The sequence below is a fragment of the Tubulanus polymorphus genome, chromosome 9, assembly GCF_964204645.1.
Source record: "Tubulanus polymorphus chromosome 9, tnTubPoly1.2, whole genome shotgun sequence".
Classification (NCBI taxonomy): Eukaryota; Metazoa; Nemertea; class Palaeonemertea; order Tubulaniformes; family Tubulanidae; genus Tubulanus; species Tubulanus polymorphus.
The window spans coordinates 12,728,890-12,749,852 of NC_134033.1; the positions used below are offsets into that span (position 1 = coordinate 12,728,890).

General features: G+C 37.9%; 1 protein-coding gene across 1 annotated transcript; it reads right to left on the minus strand.

Moving 5' to 3' along the window:
* Window positions 1–199: 199 nt before the first annotated feature.
* On the minus strand, window positions 200–20,903 carry LOC141910645 (calpain-5-like). Its single transcript, XM_074801357.1, has 13 exons — window positions 20,796–20,903; window positions 20,091–20,283; window positions 17,782–17,913; window positions 16,935–17,143; window positions 16,243–16,435; window positions 15,626–15,822; window positions 8,878–8,955; window positions 8,527–8,707; window positions 8,040–8,150; window positions 7,692–7,888; window positions 7,086–7,207; window positions 3,957–4,096; window positions 200–3,494 (listed from the first exon to the last, which is right to left on the minus strand). Exons 2-13 carry the CDS (start codon window positions 20,265–20,267, stop codon window positions 3,309–3,311), a joined length of 1,923 nt encoding a protein of 640 aa, XP_074657458.1. The 5' UTR covers window positions 20,268–20,283; window positions 20,796–20,903; the 3' UTR covers window positions 200–3,308.
* Window positions 20,904–20,963: the final 60 nt, after the last annotated feature.

Genomic DNA, 20,963 nt, shown 5'->3' on the forward strand with positions numbered 1-20,963 from the left:
TCAACACTTCATCAGCTTTTAAGTGGGCAGCTCAAAAACCGATCGCCAAACCCTCGCCAGCTCTCAGAGCGGCCTGGGTCACCTTTTAATTGAAAATGAAATAAATTTTTTACCTGACCCTATTGAGACGTCCTCGGCAAAATATATATTTCAACGAGGCGATAATCTTCAACTTCAAAAACAATTTTTTATTGTTTTCTTAAATTTCACATAGCAACGTAAGCGATATTTCATACACATTTCACCGTTAGCAGCAGTCGTTCACATACATTGACAAATACTGTATTTTATGTACGTACGTCTTAACGAGGCTAAACTAAGATATATAACTATACTTTCTAAATCTAACCGTTTAACAATAAAATAAATAAACATTAATAACATTATTGAATATCATATCGTACATATATGTGTATATGTAAAGGTATAAAATACACTGAAGGAAGATGAAGGAAGATTTTATTCATGCTTGGAAGTGAAGTATACTATGGACCTGTTTCTGACCACGTTCTGGGTAACGGGACAGTATGATCCACCGTTGAGTCGCGTCAACTTATGAGATTAAAATACGAACTTTCGGATTGAGTAGACGCCCTTGACCTTGGTGATAGCGCGCGCGTAGGAATCGTTGAGGCGTGACAAAACTTATAAGCCACGACCACGCGCATTTTGCTAGGGATAAATTTGGTTCGTGCTAGTTTAGGCCCGGACCTGTTTAACCAATTCGTCTCCATGTGATCGCGGCTATTTTGTTTGATCATGGACTCTTCGTTGTAGAGTCCATGGTTTGACCATCGATATTGGGTTGTGACGACAACGAAAGCACATGGATGCAAGATCTCTTGTACCTGTTTCACCGAGGAGGCCACCCATTTGTCAATTACAATGGATAAAAGGAGTATTGTTTTCTAAGTTCAGAGTATTCGTTTTCTAGTACTGGCATTCTTAGCAATAAACATTATCTTTTTATCGGAAGGAAAATATCTACACTGGTATCGTTTGGACAATAGTCACACCCGCCACCACAATTTAGAAGGCATTATATCAGCAGCCTGGACCCACCCCCTGGAACGTTTAATGATTTATCAATAATCATTTGTCTATTTGGACCCCCACAACATAGTCACCGGGACTCAGCGTCGAGTTAAGTGTTAACTCAAAGAAAATGAATTAATTTCAGATCAAGAGTTAACTCTAAGCCTCAACTGTGGAACTGGGTCCAGAGATAACTCTAACTTACAAGTGTAAAACTGGATCCAGCAGTCAACCAATTTATGGTCTTCACGCAATCAGGACCTCAGACAAAAGTGAACAACAAATACACTACACAAATGCCAGTAAGTTAGGCCAAAAAAAAATTGATACCTTGTTTCTCCGCTCTGCTGAGCTTAAATTTTGATCCGGCCGGCCGCCTATCTACCCTATACATTACTCTTTTTTTTAAATCGTGATCAATTTCACCATAACAGACCCGGCCGCTATAGAAATGAACTGTTTATAAATTTTATCATATTTTACAAAAATGACCCGGCCGCTGCGGAGAAACAAGGTATCATTTTTGTTTAGCCTTAGCGATATATGCTATCAATGTCACCATAAGCGCCAGATGCTAGAGATATTTCATCAACGCACTTTTTAAGGTCATAATTCAAGACTTCGTACGGCAAATGGTGAAATTTTGTAGGGTGTTTCCAGACTGTAGATAGAAACTTGCATTATACATGATATCGAAGTAGAATTGAAATTGTTTACACATAATACAATTTACATACACATACAGCAATAAAAACAGGACTCAAGTTTCTGTGCATGCAAGTACGCGAATTAATTTCCACAGCCAGCAGAATGAACCAGGACTTGCAGACAGTCGTGTACCCCGGAGTGTTACGAAGCTTAGCAGAATAGCATTACACGATTTTAAACGAAAAATCAAAAATATATTTCCAAATTCCGAGAAAACGAAGGTTGCATACATATGTATCAGCTATAACACCATATTTACTCACAGTAAGAAAATAAAAGAAATGAAAAAAATAAATTGTGGCTTTAGTAGAAAAAAAACATTCATAATATTTGTATAGACGATATAATATATGATAGTAATACAGTTAAATAAACACTGCTTAATCTGGATTGGACTTTTTATTTAACCTAATTTGGACAATATCTATCTACAGTCGACTTATTGTAGAAAACGAAACACAAAACTTAAGTCCAAAAGTGGTCTTAAATCCCTAGATTCGTCCCAAGTTTTTAGATTGGCTTTTGAACTGAATAAGTCTAATACAGGTCTTCAATCTAAGCGATGGCTGTGCAACTGGTGGCTGGATACAGTTTCACAGTCGTGACTTAGGTTCAAAAGCGGTGTTGAACCTTAACATTGGTTTTAAGTTGTTAGATTGGCTATAGAACTAAGGACGTGAGACTGGTCATAAGTCTGAGCTATGACTCTGCAACTGAAGCCGGTTCTACAGTTGCGTATGAGCCTTAAGATTATAAGTTGAACTTGTGTAGTTTCTTTCCACTTTTTAACTGGTACTCACAACCGCGGAACTTGTCAGTCCTCGTCACATGATGATCCGGATTAAGCAGGTTTTACAATTTAACATGCTGCGGAAACCTTTCAACATTTTAAATATAATAACACTTTATAATTCGAATATAAATATAATATATATATATATATAAATTGCATAGAGATTGGGAAGTGGAAACATGATTTTAACATATTGGTTCCACAGTAGACAACAGTGCGGCCATTAGATATTAAAATCAAGTTGGAGAAGCACTGAACGAGAGGTTCTGGAAAGGGTGAGAAAATCCACCAGTTTTACAAATTGAACAACATCTGAAAGTCTGTATCAATTCAATATTGATGATATTTGAATATCGATTCAAAATTTCATACAAAGTGGATTCGTTCATTAATTTGTTCAAAGAATAGTTCATCCATGAGGAATCCCTTCGAAAATAGAATTTCTAAATTCAGGGACAGTTCCTGACAATCAGGGGACAGTCAACTACAGTATTTTCAGAGATAGTTCCTGACAGTCAGGGGACACAGACAGTCAGGAGACACGAAACCGTTATTTAGGATCTGTCCTTGCTTTTGATCTTGTATTATATACATACATGTACACAGCAGCATTATCCATTAAAATATAATATATCTATTCCTTAGCTTGGAAATATTGACCAGTTAAATATATTCCCAATAAGATACATCACGATTGTATTCTTTTGATTGCGATGTTAACATGAATTATTTTACTTTGGCTGTTTTACACCTCGGATTCTAAGCTGGGATTTTACAACGTGATGAGGTTTTGTTTATTGACCAATTCGACGTACAGCTTTCCCGGTCGTACCAGATCTTTCTTGTCCTTCGGTTTACCTTCCAGTCCGACTGATAAGACGTAGCCTTCCTTATCTTCGACCCCGGTGAAAGCGTGACGTCCCATGAACTCGTCCAACAAAGTGTTTCGGTTCCAGACCTGTAGCGAACAAAATCAAATGATTCTGCAACATGGCGCGTGTGATTAGCTATAGAAACAAAGTCAGCTTAGTTAGCTTGGTAATAGAACTAACTAAAATAAGCATAGACTGGTAATTGGACATAAAATTGGTTGTACAAACAAAATCAGCTTCTACTGGTCTTAAGTAGAACCAAAATGAGCTAAGACTGGTCTTAAGCTATGAGATTGGTATAGAAACAAAATGAGCTTGAGAATGATCCTAAGTTGGGCTAAAGAAACTAAATTGGCTTATGATGCACTGGTCTTGAAATCGACACTATCTTACCTGTACCCCTGGGCTAACTTCTGAATATGGAATGGAAATGGGCTCACGAAAGAAGGAATCAGCCCCCCGATTGAGAACTGAGATGACAGAGGAGTGCGGAGTGTTACATTCAGTTTCACGTAACTGGCTCGGCCTTGGACTGAATGAAAACTTACGGTGACTATAATCGGTGATTTGATTGGGTTTTTCCGGTAGAAAATCGCCGACTGATCCCACACTGGATTTAACGTGTCCTTACAAACATTCGTCGATACTTTCTGCCCTTCGCACTCAATAATACAATACGGGTCAGCTCCTACAAACACATACAACACATATTTAACGCAAGCCATTCCTGAAAAGATTTTGACAACGAATCATGAAATCGAAGTTTGAAGCAGACTCGAGATCATAGTGTCAAATTAAGCACATTCCCAATAGATTTTTTAGTCAGTATGGTAGTAATCAGTAGAATAATTATTGAATACTTTCAATACGTCATTTTCTACTATGACCAGCCTTAATATGGACAAAGAGTTTGTAAAAATACACATTTTGTGAGCAAGTATCACTTAACTCTTATATGCAAATAATTTGACTGAGAAGTAAGGTACTTGAAAATGAAGATCAATTTTACGGTCCAAATCGATTTTGAATGAGAACCAATGATGATTTTAAGTTTGGGACGAGTCTGGATAAGAATCGAACACAGTCAGGGAACGAGGGGTAACGTTTATAAAACAAACATTTAACATTACAAAAACGTACAAACCCTTCAAACCGGGTAAGGAGATTAAACACGTAAAATTCACCCAACCGCAAATTTGTTACGTACAACCATAATTGACTTTTTAATGAATTAACTTGACACAATCATGTAAGTAAATGAACCATCCCCATTACAACGAATCATTCGAACATTAAGGTCTCAAATAAAATGTCCTTAAATTTCTTAATTCTAATGGAGTACCGGCACACCAGCTATCCCGTCAGATGGCGCCTTTTAGATATCAGACAAACTCGATCAAAATTTGTTCATTTTCATCAAGTAATTTTCATCTCAGTTTTCCGTCTTCCAGTCCAAAAATCAGGCAAATAATTTACGAATCTAAATAAACTCAGATTAATCTCAAGAGTTTATATGTGGCACAATTACCGTACATCATGCATAGAATGTGAGAAATTATTGTTAGTTGAGTTTGAAAAGAAATCCAGCATCGATGTCACACTGTACAGTAGTGAACCTGGTAGATAATGGCGGAATTTTGCTTGCCCCAGTAGCGTTGCCGGTAACCCATTGCGGGAAATTCACATAAATTCATTGTTAATCATTATCAAAGTATAATCGGAACTACTGCTTTTAACAATACACTCGAATTCAGTCTCACCTTTCTTGAACACTGCAAATTTCATAGAATGAAAAACGAAGTCGTTAAATAAACTAAATGAGTTGAAATGTAACAGCGTGTATATATGTAAATGTATATATACTGGTTACATCTAACTATATAAAACAAGCAACAGAAAAAAAAAGTGTGAACGTATAAAAATAAATACCCTATTGATAAAAATGATGAAAACAACAAGCTAGAAATATCTCCTCTGGTCGGTTTTCTATAGCATAACTAGAGGCAAAATGGGATTGGTGTCTACAAAGGACAGCTTTGGCCATCTGGGCCCGGTTTCATAGACCGAGTATCAAAGTTATCCCTAGGGGTAAATCCTCAATCTGGGTGACAACCACCATAGTTACAATGAGAAACCATGGTTATAACAGACAAATTTCAAAATGTTCCCAGGGACTATTTTTCTACCAAATCTATGAAACCCAGCCCAGTGTTTAAGGGTTTGAATCCTATCATATTAGTTTTGATGGGTTTCAAAGGGGTGATTTCTGGGTTGAGACTTAAGACCAAGTTAAGTATAATTTGTCCTTCTAAGTACCAACTGGCGGTATTAAGTTTGGATAGGTATTAATGAGATTGATTCTCCTATGAGACTTTAGACCGAGTCGAGGTTTTTCTCCAATCGAACAAATTCAGATCGGTTTTAATCGAGAATAAGCCAATGTTGGAATTGAAATTTTACTAAATCCCCAGTTCCACAGGTGTGGGTTATGATTTGACTAAGAATCAACTCATTGAAAATGAATTCATGTAATTCTAGTTGAATTCAACGAAGAACCGCGGAACTGGGTCCTGGTCTAGGCCTAGTTCATATAAACATTCCGACAGAGGAGATTAAAAAAAAACAGAGATCGGTTTTATAGACCGGTTTTAACGATAAGCCTAGCGTTAATTCAGCTATAAATCAATTGGTTTTGGGCAGGTTTCGATTGAACATACTCCAGTTTCAGAATAGCTATTCCGGATTACAAACTCTCTACCGGCCGTTTCTATCGGATTTACGGATAATACTTTTCCGGAATAGGTACAGCGTATTCTGGTCGAAACAAACGTGCCAGAAAATTCCGGAATCGGTAGAGGCCGATCGAAACCTGCCTTTCAGTGAAAACAGGTTTATAAAACCAGTCCGAATGGTCTAATTCTCTAGTGCGATATACAACATGCAGCCACAGCATCGCTTTACTTACCGCCATCTTCATAAAAAAACAACACAATAAACAAGACATTAGTATGAACAACAATTCTAATGACTGATTCAACTATGAAAATTTGATAATTCGATGCAGGTTCAGGTGCATTCGTAGCTTTCTGTGTCGAGGGAGAAATCAATGCGAAATCATTGATATCATGCTTTTAAATGCAAGGTAAAATTGTAATTGCTTTCGGGCCAGTCGCTCGCAGGAAGTTTGTTAAAAACAGTGTTTGAATACACTATAAGGATGAAATCTAGCAAGTTAACTCCTAACTTGTTCGAGTGCTTAGCCGGCAACCATTAACAGGCATGATAACTCAGTATGACTACTGCAAGAGACTGCTATACCAGTTGCCATTGTGAGATATTTCATAGTTCCAGGGCTACTTTGAGATATCTCATAATCATTTATATAAGATACCACATAGTTCCAGAGGTAAGCTGATTGCAATTTTGAGACATCTCATTGTTCCAGTGTTAAACCAGTTGCTTATACAAGACATCTCATTATAATCACTTATATGAGATATCTCATTGATGTGGAGCTAAGCTCATGCCAATTTTGTGCTACACATGCTGCCATTCTGAGATATCTCGAGATTCTGAGATATCTCTAGTTTCAGTGCTATACCAGATGCCAAACACTGCTTGCTTAAAATCCGACATCCTTCGAACACTGGCCACATGCGGATGCAAACTTTACCGACCTCCTATCGTATCCTGACGAGCCAAACCTTCCGCTTTCTTCACGACGATTTTCGACACGAGTTCTGGATATTTCGCAAGACAGAAACAAGCGCTACGCGGCGGTACATCGCGAATAGCCTCCCTTTAAATGAACGAATGCAACAAATGAATATGAAAGAATCGGCAGAATATGAAAAAGAGAAACAGAGAGAGGAAATGACCGTTGTATAGTAAAGACTACTTAATCTGAATCACTAGGGCACGCAGACAATAGATGTGCATCAAGAACTTTATTCTGCATAGATTTAAGGCCAAGTAAACTTATGAAGGATTCATTTTTGATACACTAGGCATAAAGGTATCTTTTAATCCAGAGGGTGCACAGTCATGGCTGAGATTTAAGATTAGTCAAAGCCCATCCTAGTTCTATAGCTAATCTAACAACTTAACACCAGTCTTAAGATTTAAGACCACTTTTAGACTTAAAAAATTTCCAGGGGCTTTATAGATTTAGGTCCCAGGTTAAACGAAAATGTAAGCGCTGGTCTCAGAGGATCAACTGATCCTCAGCGGATCAACTGATCCTCAGCGGATCAACTGATCCAGGAGGATCTATTTTCACTTACTTGGCGTGATTGCTGCTTCCGGTGTAAAGACGCAATAAGAACTTCCCGGTTTCCCCCGGGGCGAACGTGGCCGGAATGATCACGTAGCGCCCCCTAGTGAGTTTATAACGTAAGAAGATGCTGCGACTGTTTTTGAACGAAGACGATTTGACGATTTCCGGCAATTTGTGCACGCGATATTCGCGATTCAGCTCCACCTGGTGACAAAACGAGAATCAAAGTATATTGTATAGTTCACTTCATTAAGAACAAGGGGGTCCTGAGTTATAGAATAGTATTCACTTCATTCCGTAAGTTGCCAGCTACTCAAAACCATTCACTACAAATCCTTCTTCATATTCGACTTACTTTTAAAATCGAGAATCCGATCGTTAATTTCTCGTTGGTTTGACTGCGTTCGCTTTTCTGCATCAGCGAAAACAAGCATTCGTCGAAATCTTCGGTAACGTCGAATATAAACTGAAAATCAAATAAAAACAAAGGTGAACGGTTTAAATTCGGGCTGTGATGTTTCGACAAATGTTTCGACTTAATTCTATGAGCAATTTTCAAAACTGAACAGTATTGAGTTCAGTGCATCTACACCGCAGTGCAGTGTATGTGGTGTATATCTCTATTGAAAGATGTCAGCAAACAGTGAAATATTAGTAATAGTAAGACATTCATAACTAATGATACACCGCACCGCGGTGTAGACGCACTAGATCGGTATCCTCATTGCTCAACACGCCAAGGTGGAATTTCTTAGAATTTTGAAATTATCTCCAGGATGTCTGCACTGAAAGGGGTGCCAAAAATGTTTCCGCCAAAAATGTATAAGCGTTTGAATTCTAACCTGTGGATTATTGAGGAACGTATCTTTGTTGTTCAGACATCCGCCGTTTAATTGCGGTCCCTTCCATTCGCTGTCGAATCTCGCGTCGCGGTACGTTTTACGAATGCTGAAAAACGACGTGTTGACGATTCTACAAATCGAGATGTTCTTGAAGTGTTTGCAGAAATCGTCCAGCGTCATCCTACGAGAAAAAATACAAAATCTCGATTCAGCAATATAACGGTGAGACGAACGTGTTTGATACCAAGTACATGATATCTCGTAGTTCCGGTTCAGCCATCATTGCCACTATCGCTATACTAGACCTTGACAAATAACAACAGAGCCAAGTAACAATTTCACGCTGCTTACCAGAATTCGCCATCTTCTTCGAAAGTTAAACCCATTTTTTCGCGGTCTTTTTGACTGATTTTCTGCCAGTGGGGATCGCTGCAAAAGATGCAAACCAGAAAACATGTATCAGAAACAAGGAAAATAATGCGTATTTTGTACGTACTGTTACCATAATCAAAAACAGCAAATTTAACGTCACTAGATAAACTGGACGAATAAAGATGCCACCGAGAACCTTTTAAGCATGCTAAATTTATGCAAATTTATGCATAGTAAGGTTTGTGCTTGTACTGTATATGTTGTTTTGTGTAAACGGGTTGGTCTGTAGATTAACAAATTAACTTTATTTTTCAATCAGAAAACTGCTACGGTATATTTCTAAAGAATTGAATTAATCAATTTGGAAACTGACACAAGGAACATTACTGAAATAGTGCCTGAAATAAGGAGCTACCAGAAAGTTTCATATCTCGGATAACCAGGCCTCGAATATTCTATTACAAATAATGATATTAATAAATATTATGATAAAAATAATCCACACAATTGAAATAAAAAGTGCGAAATAAAACTGATGATCGATGATACTTTACTTAAGAAAACATTAGTCGTGTGAATCAAGCAGAAACTAACTACGTAAAAACAAATGTCTTTAAATACTACGATTAGTGTTGAAGCCTCTAAAGAAAAGGTTAATGACCTGGACTGATCTATAGCAGACAGACTGTGTATATCAGTATCTGTGAAACTGTCTGGCGATGTGAGTAAGTGTCTATTTATGTGCATCAAATGAGCAATTTTTGCTAATATACATTCATTTGTTCTTCGTATGTTTTGCGAGCTACAAACACCGAGGGACCTCATTCCGTCTTCGATTCACTAGTACTTGATCGACAATTTTTACCGAAATCCTTCACAATCTCCAAGAATTGAGGATGTTATTTGAGGCCGTGCATACGTGAAATTGTTTATACGAATTTGGTTCATTGCATAATAATAACAATAGTGAACGGAATCCGAGGTTTCCTTGTTATTTCTTTCTTCATTTTTGTGAATTGCAACAACAAGCATTTTTACCCGCATTCATACCTACATATATAACAATAATGATAATTGTGGATATTGAAATAGTGTTGAATTATTACAATCAACCCGACTTAATGCGGGAAAACGTCGATGAATATTTGCGACTATATATGTGAGACATTCGGTGAACGGTTTGAATTGCGGTGTATTAGATATTTTTTTAGAGAAAAACCACCAAACACTTTCCACGTATTATAACCATTAGATAAATTATACTATATATTTTACCATTAGAGACCAATTCGTGAAAACAAAAAGTAAAATTCCGGCATACAATCGTACGTACGTCAACGTCGAGGGTTGGAAAAATAGAATTTTACTTTTTATGACCCAAAATCGGCCGCTTCAATATAAATCATACATAAATATAGAGCACGATTTTGAGTGTGATTAATATACAATCACCAACTGAGGAGTTAAAATATCACAATCACGCCGAATATGATAAAGCAATGCCGACCCGACTCAACTGCCAGCTACCCCCCACCAGGTGGCGCATTTTAAGGGGCCTGATGCGGCGTTTGTTACCACCCTGGTCCTGGTTTTCTAGATTGGTATCAACTTAAACCTGTGGCCTAACTCGATTGAAAATGCGTTAACCGTTGGGTTTTGAAGATAACAACAGTCTGGGATCATTTATTAATTACGTACGCATAAAATTGGAATTTTTCAACCCCCCTCCCCCTTTGTACGCAAAATCTGCCATTTTTTCATATACATTAAACATTACAGTACGCAATTGCAATGACCCCTCCCCCTCCCCTAATGCATACGTAATAAATGAATGATTGGCAGAGTAGGGCAGTTTCATATTAAAGCCACCTGGTGGATGGTAGATTGCCGCAGTAAGTTCGTCGGGTCCTCATTGCGCCGTCGTTAATACCCCTTCGCGAAATCTCCAGTCCATCGACTCTTCGACGAGGTCGCCGCTGGCATCGGCGCCGTCGATTTGAACGTCGGCAGAATTTTATCGGGCGAGATTTCGAAGAAAGCGCCTTCGGTCTCGGTCGGAGGAATGACTTCTTCTTTAAACGGATTCGTGTCGGCGAGGTCGTTCGTCTCGCCTTCTGCGTCGTCTTCGAACGGGTTTTTACCGGTCGCGGTTTCTTCGTCTTCGAACGGGTTTTTACCGGTCGCGGTTTCTTCGTCTTCGAACGGGTTTTTTACCGAGTGTCGAAGGTCCATTTTTGAAATCAGTGTCAGACGCGCGTTGTTTTTCGATCGTGTCAGCCGGCGTCGTGCGTTCAGTCGTGAGGCTGTAAGGTTTTATATTCGATCAAATCTTAAAACACTCGGAAGATTTCAGAAATGATTTAAAAAAAGTTGCGTCGAGCAAAAGGAAATGTTTAGTTTTTAAAGATGTTTTAGTTAATGGATGCATAAAGGTCATATCAAGAGTAATATAGTAGGCTCCGCCTTACCTTGGAGTAATCATTAAATGATTACTCCAAGGCCTTACGCAGTAGCATCGGGACTGAAAATATTTCAAAGGATCAGAGAACTGATGGGTTGCGTTGGGACTGCTGTAAATATTGAGTTGAGAATCTGGGAACTCATCAGCATTGGGACTGATTTCACTGACTTGAGAGTAGCTTGTGGACTGTTTAATGAAATATGGTTTTGTTTACCAAGGGTGGAGGATCAGTATTTTAGTGGTCTAAGTTGAGCAGATGAAAAGTTGGTAATAAGGGAAAAGTGAAAGTCTTTCTGCTAGATTATACATAAATTCATCTCTGCCTGAAATGTTTTGAGTTTACCGGTACCGACTTAGGCAGAGTCAATTTGTTTTAACACAAGACCCCTGTTTCAAAGACAAGCATGAATGGAAGTTAATCCAAAATGTTGAGGATACTCAGTGGGCCTATAGGTCAACTGCTTAATTGATTCAAGATAGATTTAAAGAAGAATTCAAAAGTGACCTTTTTTAAAAACTGGGCCCAAAAGAGTTTACTTTAATACCTGATCTAAGTAAAAACAGGTGTCAGATTCCAAACAGAAAAGTAACTCAACCCGATGAACTAGTTTCCTTCCATTTTGTTTCTTTAAATGAAACTTGATTTTTTTCTCTCAGTACGTTGACTTGAGAATATGAAACCAAACTTTTTAAGTTATTGCGAAGCTCTTGAATAACTAACAAATTGCTTATGAATAGGAGGAGAATTATATCAAGTTCAGTCAAGTAAGCACTCTTAAGCCAGTTCTACTGACTTTATTTTTTCTTGAATACTTTTTTCACAGAAAGGAAACTGATTCCGCGAGTTGATGGTTTTACCTGTGACCGTCACCACCGTTAGAAGAGCGAGGAGGAACCGAGTAACTAGAGGAGTATATACCGCCTCCGGGTACCCAGTCCTCCAGACTCGTGCTAGTGCCTCGACTCTGTTCAACGCTACAGCGAAACAAACATCGATACAAAACAATCGGTTAAATCATCGTTTTAGAAGTTAATCATCACTAAAATGATTCGTAGCTTTCTTCTTACACCAGAAAATTATTAAACACCGATATCCGATTAGATCACCACCTTTCAACATCATATAAAAAATCCCACATTGAGAATAAAATGAGTCCGAAATGTTTGTTTTAGCTAATGTTTATTCGATTGACTTTATCCCTATAGTCATTATCAGGAATACTGCCGAAATATTTCTCGAGCCAATATATTATTCCATGTTTCGACTAAACCCTAATAGTCATCATCAGGAATATAATCAGCAATCTTCAGGAGTTTTCTTGAAGATTGGATATAATCAAAATGTCGAATCAGCTCAAGGAAACATTTGAGACTCTTTTTATCTATGAGTGGGATTTCTAATTATCTTCACAACGTGGGCGGAAATTTCATTAATCGTTACCTCAATACATATTTAGGAAAAGTCTTTGGAACTGATGATAAGAAATTTTTGCTGATTTAAATATTTGCTGATTTTCAGAAGTGATCAATTTTTGACAAAATCAAGGGGTTCATAATCAAGATACAATAGATGACATAGCGTTAACCTTTGCCAGCTCGAAAATGAAAAAAATTGGTCATCACAATTTCCCACTTGACGAACTGACAATCGGTTATAAAGATCTGGTCGTGAAGTTTGTTGTAAAGTGGTTCATACTCGCACAAAATAATCATTTCAACGACACTGACAAAATTGTTGTATACAATAATATATAATACATCTTGCAGTTGAACCGAAATTTTAAGTAAAAAATTAAGTGAAAAAAGTGTCACAAATATTGCAAAAGCCCAACGGCAAATTTCCTAGGTTTTTTAAGATCTCCTAGTCGGCCCGGTTCAGCGGCAAAAACGGAGGAAATTTGGCGAAAAGTGGCGATGACCCTCGGGCACGCCCAAAAAGTACGTCCCATTATTGCTTTTAACTTCAAGTCTGAACAAGTATCAATACTTTAGAGCGGGAGGTAGTGGAAAGAGAAGAGATATTTTTTTCGGTACATACTTTTTGAACGCTGCACTTAAATCATGCATACGGTTATGATGATGATAATAATGGAAATTGAAAGCACACGAATGAAGGATGGCTAATTTTCAGATAGTTATGTTGAAGCATGATATAGTGACTGTGATACTGTCTGACACTGAGGAATAAGTAAAAAACTCTATTTTTAGTATATTTATCGAATATACATGTAAAAAAACATAAATTTACGCGTATGCAATATCATGGCAATTATTATATTCATCATCCTGTATTTTTGCGGATTCATGACTAAGATCTTAAACCAGTCTAAGTTTATTCAAAACAAAAGATAGCTAGTTAAGACTTACGTAAATCTACATACACAAGTCAAGATCTGAATTAAGGGGACAAATCGTTTTCTGCACTACATTGAGAAATGTAACTAAAGATACGTAACAAACTATGCATGCACCGAGCTCTTTTGGGGAAACTTTAAGCCATAGGGGCCGGCTTATGAGGGGCCAAGAACTTTATACTGGGGGTTCAGTAACCAGTTCCACAGTTGAGAATCTGGGTTCAATATTTACACTCAAAAGTCAAATTCGAGTTAGATTTCAACCGTAGGCTCGGCTACCACCACTAATCCTGTTGAACCCACACAGCACAGATCAGTTGAATGACAATTTATTTATTATGATATGATTCAAATATTGCGTCAAAACTTTCAAAAAGCAGACCTCAGAACTGCAAAAACGCAAAGATTGACAGGAAATGAATATCAGACTGGCAGCTCGAGCTCAATGCGTGCATAGCGTCTAAACTCCAATAAAAGCGACATCTAATGGTATTATATATTTGGTTATATGATTATAGTCTCTATACCTCCTCAAAATGTATCATATTTAACTTATAAAATCTGAAAACACAAGATACGACTTACAGAGAAAATCATTATTATCATTATATTATTATTATCATAAAATCATTACTTATTATAACGATGAATGGGACTCAACAAATAGAGACAAGTAAATTATGATGACTTCTCCGATTACGTCTTGAGCAAGTTTGACTGTATTAGTCAATCGAGTTTGAGCCCTGTAGTCAAAAATTTGTCAGTTTGAGCCCTGAAAACTGTTGTCAAATAAAATCAGGCCAAAGTATTTGATCTCTGAAAAATCTTTCCTGGATTGATCCAAAGTTTGAGGGTCTTACGTATGTCCAACAATTTTACATGTAGCAAGTGCGAGGTAGGTAAACCCTTAGCTGAGAAAGGATATTTCACTCTTTTAGCCTAGAACTGGAGAGCCACACTTCACAAGGACTCCAGTTGTATCAATAGACTACTTGAAATAAAGTAACACGAGTCTTCAACAGAAAAATAAATCAAACGATCTGTCAAAATTCAGTCGTTAAAAATTCCAGCAGTGGTATGTACATAGCCTAGTGGGCTATTTACTTTCATATTCCATAATTCATGCCATTTATGTAACTTCAAGCACTGTGTTTAGAAAGGTTTAAATTTGAAATGTGTATATTTTATGTACAACACCATTAAACTGTTTTAAACAGCCTGAGTGAAGATGACCAATGCGGGACATGGAATCAGCGATTCAGTGACCACAGATTCAGAAACCTCAGCCATATTGCCCAGGGCCCGTATCATCTTTAACCTGGGGGTTGACTCAATTCCATTTCAATTGAGTTAACCCCCGGGTTTATACCAGTCTTTAAAACCAGCCCAGTGAAGCAAAAATTTTGAACTGTCCTACTAGTTTGTGTTGTAAATATCTACCGGCGCGATGAGGACATTTTCCGACTTAGTCAATTTTCCAAATTGTCAGGACAGAACCCACAGAACCAGGTCTGAGGTACAGTGTGAATGGTGAATATTTTGCAATGAAAACTGCTCTGTATACAGTGTGTTTGTGTATGAATATCATGTCTAAATCACCAACGCGATGAAATGATGAATTACGGATGAATTACATTCTAATCAAATTAACAATCGACTGACTAAAACGAAAACATTGCAATTAATAAATTAATGAAATTAGATTGCCTCCACGCAACCTTCACCTCATGCAATGTGTCATTAAGTGGGGTATAAGTTACAGACACTTCTAAATCTATTTTAGGGATTTTCAGACGCTTATTTAGTCGTGAATTGGGGAAGTTTAGTTAACATTACCGCTTGCATTAGAATTAGGGAGTTTCACATTACGTGTTACGCTTCTAGACGATATAAGAAACTTTCTAAAACCTACCCGTCGCTGAAGGCGCCCTTCCATTCACCTTCGCCCCACGGGTTTCGACATCGAATCATGCGTATTTTCTCCTGGTTGAATATGCCGAGTAAACCGGTGCCGTCGAGCGGCACGCGTTTAACGGCCGTGATACCGTACGCGTGACCCTTCACGAGACCCATATCTGTCTGCGCTTCCATTTCTTCGGCAGACGCCGCCTGTGTGTCAGGGAAAACGAGAAATAATACCATATTGACGTATGCAAATTAGTACAGGCATCAGCCTGGACCCTGCGCACCCTTAAGATATTTGTCCACAATTAAGTTCTCAACATCACTGCAGACATTGAATATGAACTAAAAACACAAGGCACGAGACATTTTATCAGCACGCTTTGAAAAACTGGCCATCCACAGTTTACATGTGTTCAGTAAATTACGTGAGACATTTCTAATGGACGAACAAATGAACTCAAAACGAAAGACATTGAACATTTTATCAGCACACTTTAAAATAAATAATCAATCCATTCATGCCTACACTGCATTAACGCAGCCTTTACATTTGGCCCCAGATTTTTCATTTTATTGAATTCGGCAAATCAGAATCCGGTTGATTTTATTCATTTATATACGTACGGGTATAGCGGCCGCCATCAGCGATTTGTGTTCCATTTCTTTATACATCATCTCGAAGAGCTCGGATCGAGCGGTCTCGTCGGTGGCGTAGTGACCGGCGACCAGATCGAGCGGCTCGGCGACGCCCGACGTGAAATCGACGAGAGCCTCGGACAGATCGCCGCCGTCCAGCGCTTCGTAACATCCGAATAATCTACGGAAGAAAATGAGAGAATTTCGGAAATCGAGCGACTGCAATTTGAGCGTTGAACCCGGTTTAAAACCCTTTAAGTGCTGACCAAAAAATTCTGGAGATAATTTGAAAATGTAGAGAGTGCAGCCAATCCCACTGGCCTTCATTGCAGGACCGAGTATGCTAGCTCTGTTAGCTCTCCCCTTGGTATCATTCTTTCAGACTTAGGCTAAACAAAAATGATACCTTGTTTCTCCGCAGCGGCCGGGTCATTTTTGTAAAATATGATAAAATTTGTAAACAGTTCACTTCTATAGCGGCCGGGTCTGTTATGGTAAAATTGATCACGATTTTAAAAAAAGTAACGTATAGGGTAGATAGGCGACCGGCCGGGTCAACATTTAAGCTCAGCAGAGCGGAGAAACAAGGTATCAATTTTTTTTAGCCTTATACAACTTTTTCTTACGCTTTTGAGAAATTGAACGTGAAACGAGATCGGACGCTGAAATGATGTACTCACTTAGCGTAGGCTTTCTCCAGCAGAGCGCTCCAGAATTCGTTACGACTTTGCGAATGACAGAAGATCAATTCGTTGTTCAACGTCGGCAGAAAGTCGTCGACGACGACGTCGATCCATTCTCCGTAACGCCAGAATCGAAAGTGGAAAATACCGGCGTAATTCTCCGGCTTCTCGTCGTCCCATTCCTGCGACTTGTGATCAGGTATTACCTGTGGTATAAACAAATCACGTTTAATTTCGATGTATTAAATTAGGCAGCCAGAAAAATTCACCCCAATCAGTCGCTTGCCGGTTCAGACTGGTTGGGAGATTGTTTGAATGAACCAGAACCTAATTTCCAATTATGTAGGCCTACTTCGATTTAAAAAAAATTCTGTAAATTAGACCGCCGATCACGCAACTATATCTGTACTTCGATTTCCGATTTCAAAATCAAACCCCCCGGTTTCGCTCCCGACAGGTGTGGTGGGTCTGTAAGGGTCACTCAATCAAAAAATCAACGAAATTTACTAACCAAATAAACAACAGGGACAATCCCTATTTCAAGATCAAAACCAGTGCTGACTTATTTATACCCGAAAGTGCTCGGTAAGCGAGGTGATTTACTTCCAGAACCAGTAAGCATTCACACACAATTGTTTGACCAGTGCTCAAATTTGACATGGACCTCGTTTGACGTTTTTTAGCTGGGTCAAATATGGCCAGGGTCAAAAAGGCTCCACGCGATCAGCACTTTACGGATTTTGCTTGAAAAGTAAGTTACACTAATGAAAAGGGGCTTTACTTAAGAGAAGCATGCAGTGAACTCTTTATCCTTAAATCTGAAAGAAAACGCGAGGCTGCTTACCTGATGCCAAATCTCTTTATACAACGTCAGACAAGAGCACGACGCAACAAACCAACAATTACCCAATCGACCTTGATGCACGTCACCCGAGCTGACTCCTTCGACGAACAATTTCGGATTCGGACTGATATCCTAAATCATACAACCGATAAAATTCAGTTAATAGTTAACAGATATTTCTAGACAGAAAAAGGTTAGGCCCTAAATTGACTTCACAGAAAGGAAGACAGCTTCAAAAAAAACATTTCATTACTCTTTGACAAGTTTTGCCCATTTCCAGTAAGGTAGTAATTTCAACAAATTTCTTATTACTTATCCCCGATTTTTAGCATAATTCCCTGAGTTTTTTAAAGAAAAGAAAATCCCCGACTTTTTCCTGATTTCCGGGTAAGTGGTCGCCGTGTAGCCTAGTATGAGTCAAAACGCAGTCTAAAAGTTACCAGAAATGCTTAAAACACAAATCGGTCGCAATAGAAAAGGATATTAACTTTTTCATAGTTTCAATGATAGAACATATACATTGTAGACTATAGTTGGCTTAAATTGACGAATTTCAAATTGAACATGTGAATACACAATATCGAGTCGCGTCGAAGACAGATGTTTAATAAATATACGGAGTATCGATCCGAACATGACTGGACTGCGGAAACCCCCCTCAACAATTATAAAGCCACAAAACTAATCTATAAATTCACTCGACGCTCCTAGTCTGTACTGTATAATATAGGTTATTTATTGTAAATCACTTATTCGCAGATGTCGCGAAAAAGATCGTTTCTCACAACTATAGGATCAATACGAGACTGTACGCTTTACTTTATTCTCGTGAAAATAAATCCGATACTCAATACTACAGTAGTCATAGTTAAAGCCCAACCGTTCCAACCGTGTTCCAAATGTGTTCCAACCGTTGCATGAATTCCAAATTCCCAAGTTTTTCCCAAGCCTCATAGGTGTTTTTTCAATTTTTCCAAATGGAAATGGAGCCTTTGTAAGTAAGGCTCTTTTTAAGTACTCGATGTACGTATCTGGCTCCTGGAATTCTGAAAAAATAATCAAATCTAAAAAAAAAATATATTTTTAAAATCTTTTTTAGTCCTCCATGTTTTCATGACAATTTTTCCAAAAATATTTTTTTTGATACGTCCATCTTGATTTTCAACCCAGATATTTACAAAGGTTATTTATGCTCATCTTAATTTTCGATCTCGCCATTTGCCAAAAAATTAGTTATTTTTATTTCTCCCATCATTTGAATCAAATTCATAACAATTTTCACTCTTTTTTATTTTTTCTGGAGTCCTTCCGAGGTTTTATGTGAATAATACCCAAATGATACAAAAATTTTATCTTCGTTTTTTCCTGTTCCATTCATGAATTACCAACACCCAAAATGGAAAATTTCCAAGCCTAAATGAATTTTAGCGATTTTCTATTCAATATCTCCGAATTTGAATAATGTTTACAATATGCGATAAAAATATTTTAAAATAACGAAATGAAAATTAGGACGACTCCATTTTTTTCACCGCTCCAGCGGTATTAGAGTTATGGTATCCTGCGTATTACATAAATTCTGATATACTGTGACAGATGTAACGACAATTACCAATGAAACAAAGACAAATGCACAACAGCTTCGAAAACCGAACAAAACAAAAATTCTCTGCACGATTCAAATCTATAATTGCTAAACATTTACATCATATTCCATATAATTCTCATCTGTGTGTGTGGATGAGATTGACACATTTTATTATGACTAATTCAGGATTTGAGTTGAGTAACTTTAATTCCACCAAGAACAGACATGAAAAATTTTTTTTTGTGTTTTCATCATGATTTTTCATATAAAGAAAAATATTTTCCCTCAATATTTTTGTTCACATTTTTTATCTAATGATCTTCATTTTGTCCATCATTTGAATTCAACACCTCACAATTTTCAGTCCATTTAATATTTTAATTCTACGCAGTCCTTCTGAAATCTTACGATATTACATTTCATATTTCTTGCAACCATGATCCAGTTGTCATGCTATGCCGCACGCAGAGGGCCAGCAGGATGCAATAAACATGGAAATCGCAAAGATTAAGCTTATGCCTGCAAAACCTTAAACTTACAAAAAACCACTTTCCACTGGCGATTGCTACAGAGTATATCTCCTCTCTAAGAAGATAATAATGCTGATATGACCATAAAAAAGCAGGACCAGGTGAACGAAATGAAAATAATTTGATGAAAATAATTTTCCTGAAAAATGGGCTTGGCTGGCACGAAACTGAATAAAAGACGTTGGACCTACCTTTGGACGCTTCCACACGACGCCGGCGAGTTTTCCTTTCGTATAAAACAAACTCTTGTCGTCCGGAGGGAACTCGCTGTCGATGAATAGATGTCCGCTTTCCTGCGATTGTTTCTTCAGTTTGTGAAACTCCTGCGCTTTAAACGGCCGAGGCGATTCGAATAATCCGAACACCATGTTTTACTTTTTAACCCTGAAATATAATTTTAAAAAGAAAATCATTAAATCGAGTGGATAGGGTAGAAATTTGGTCCTTCTACAGATCAGTCATGACCTGTAGATGGAAATTTCAAATAAGTGTCTGCATCACTTTCATATTACCCTCCCCCAAATACAATTTTTTACTATCTAGACCTGGGATACTTCAACTTCTCCGTTGTGGGTTTTTATTTCAAATAGTAAGATACAGTCTCTTTACAAAGAGCACTTCTCAACATCATTGCGCAACTTCAAATACATGATCGAAAAACATGAGACAAATCCCGAGCCAGTCAGACAAAAAAACAGAACCTTCAACAATCAAATTGAATTTCGATTCAACAAGATTGAACCCGTCCGCGGCCGGTCGGTCGGTGTGTACTGTGTGTGCCTGTGGGGCCACACCCACGACAAGAATTTAATGACAGTAAATAATTAGGTGAGGTTTAACTATAACTGTATATAGAGGACCTAAAGTGGTTGTTTCATTATCAAACTGACACAAACCTCAGTCACAATCCTCGTAAAATACTAATAAATGTCAGACTTTATTTGACAGATTCCTTCTTAAATTTTTATTTCCGGGTTAATCGCGCTAACTACCGCGCGAGACCGTCATACGTTTCATGGTTTGACGGATGCGAACGAGTACGTATGTAATCTAACTATTTATCG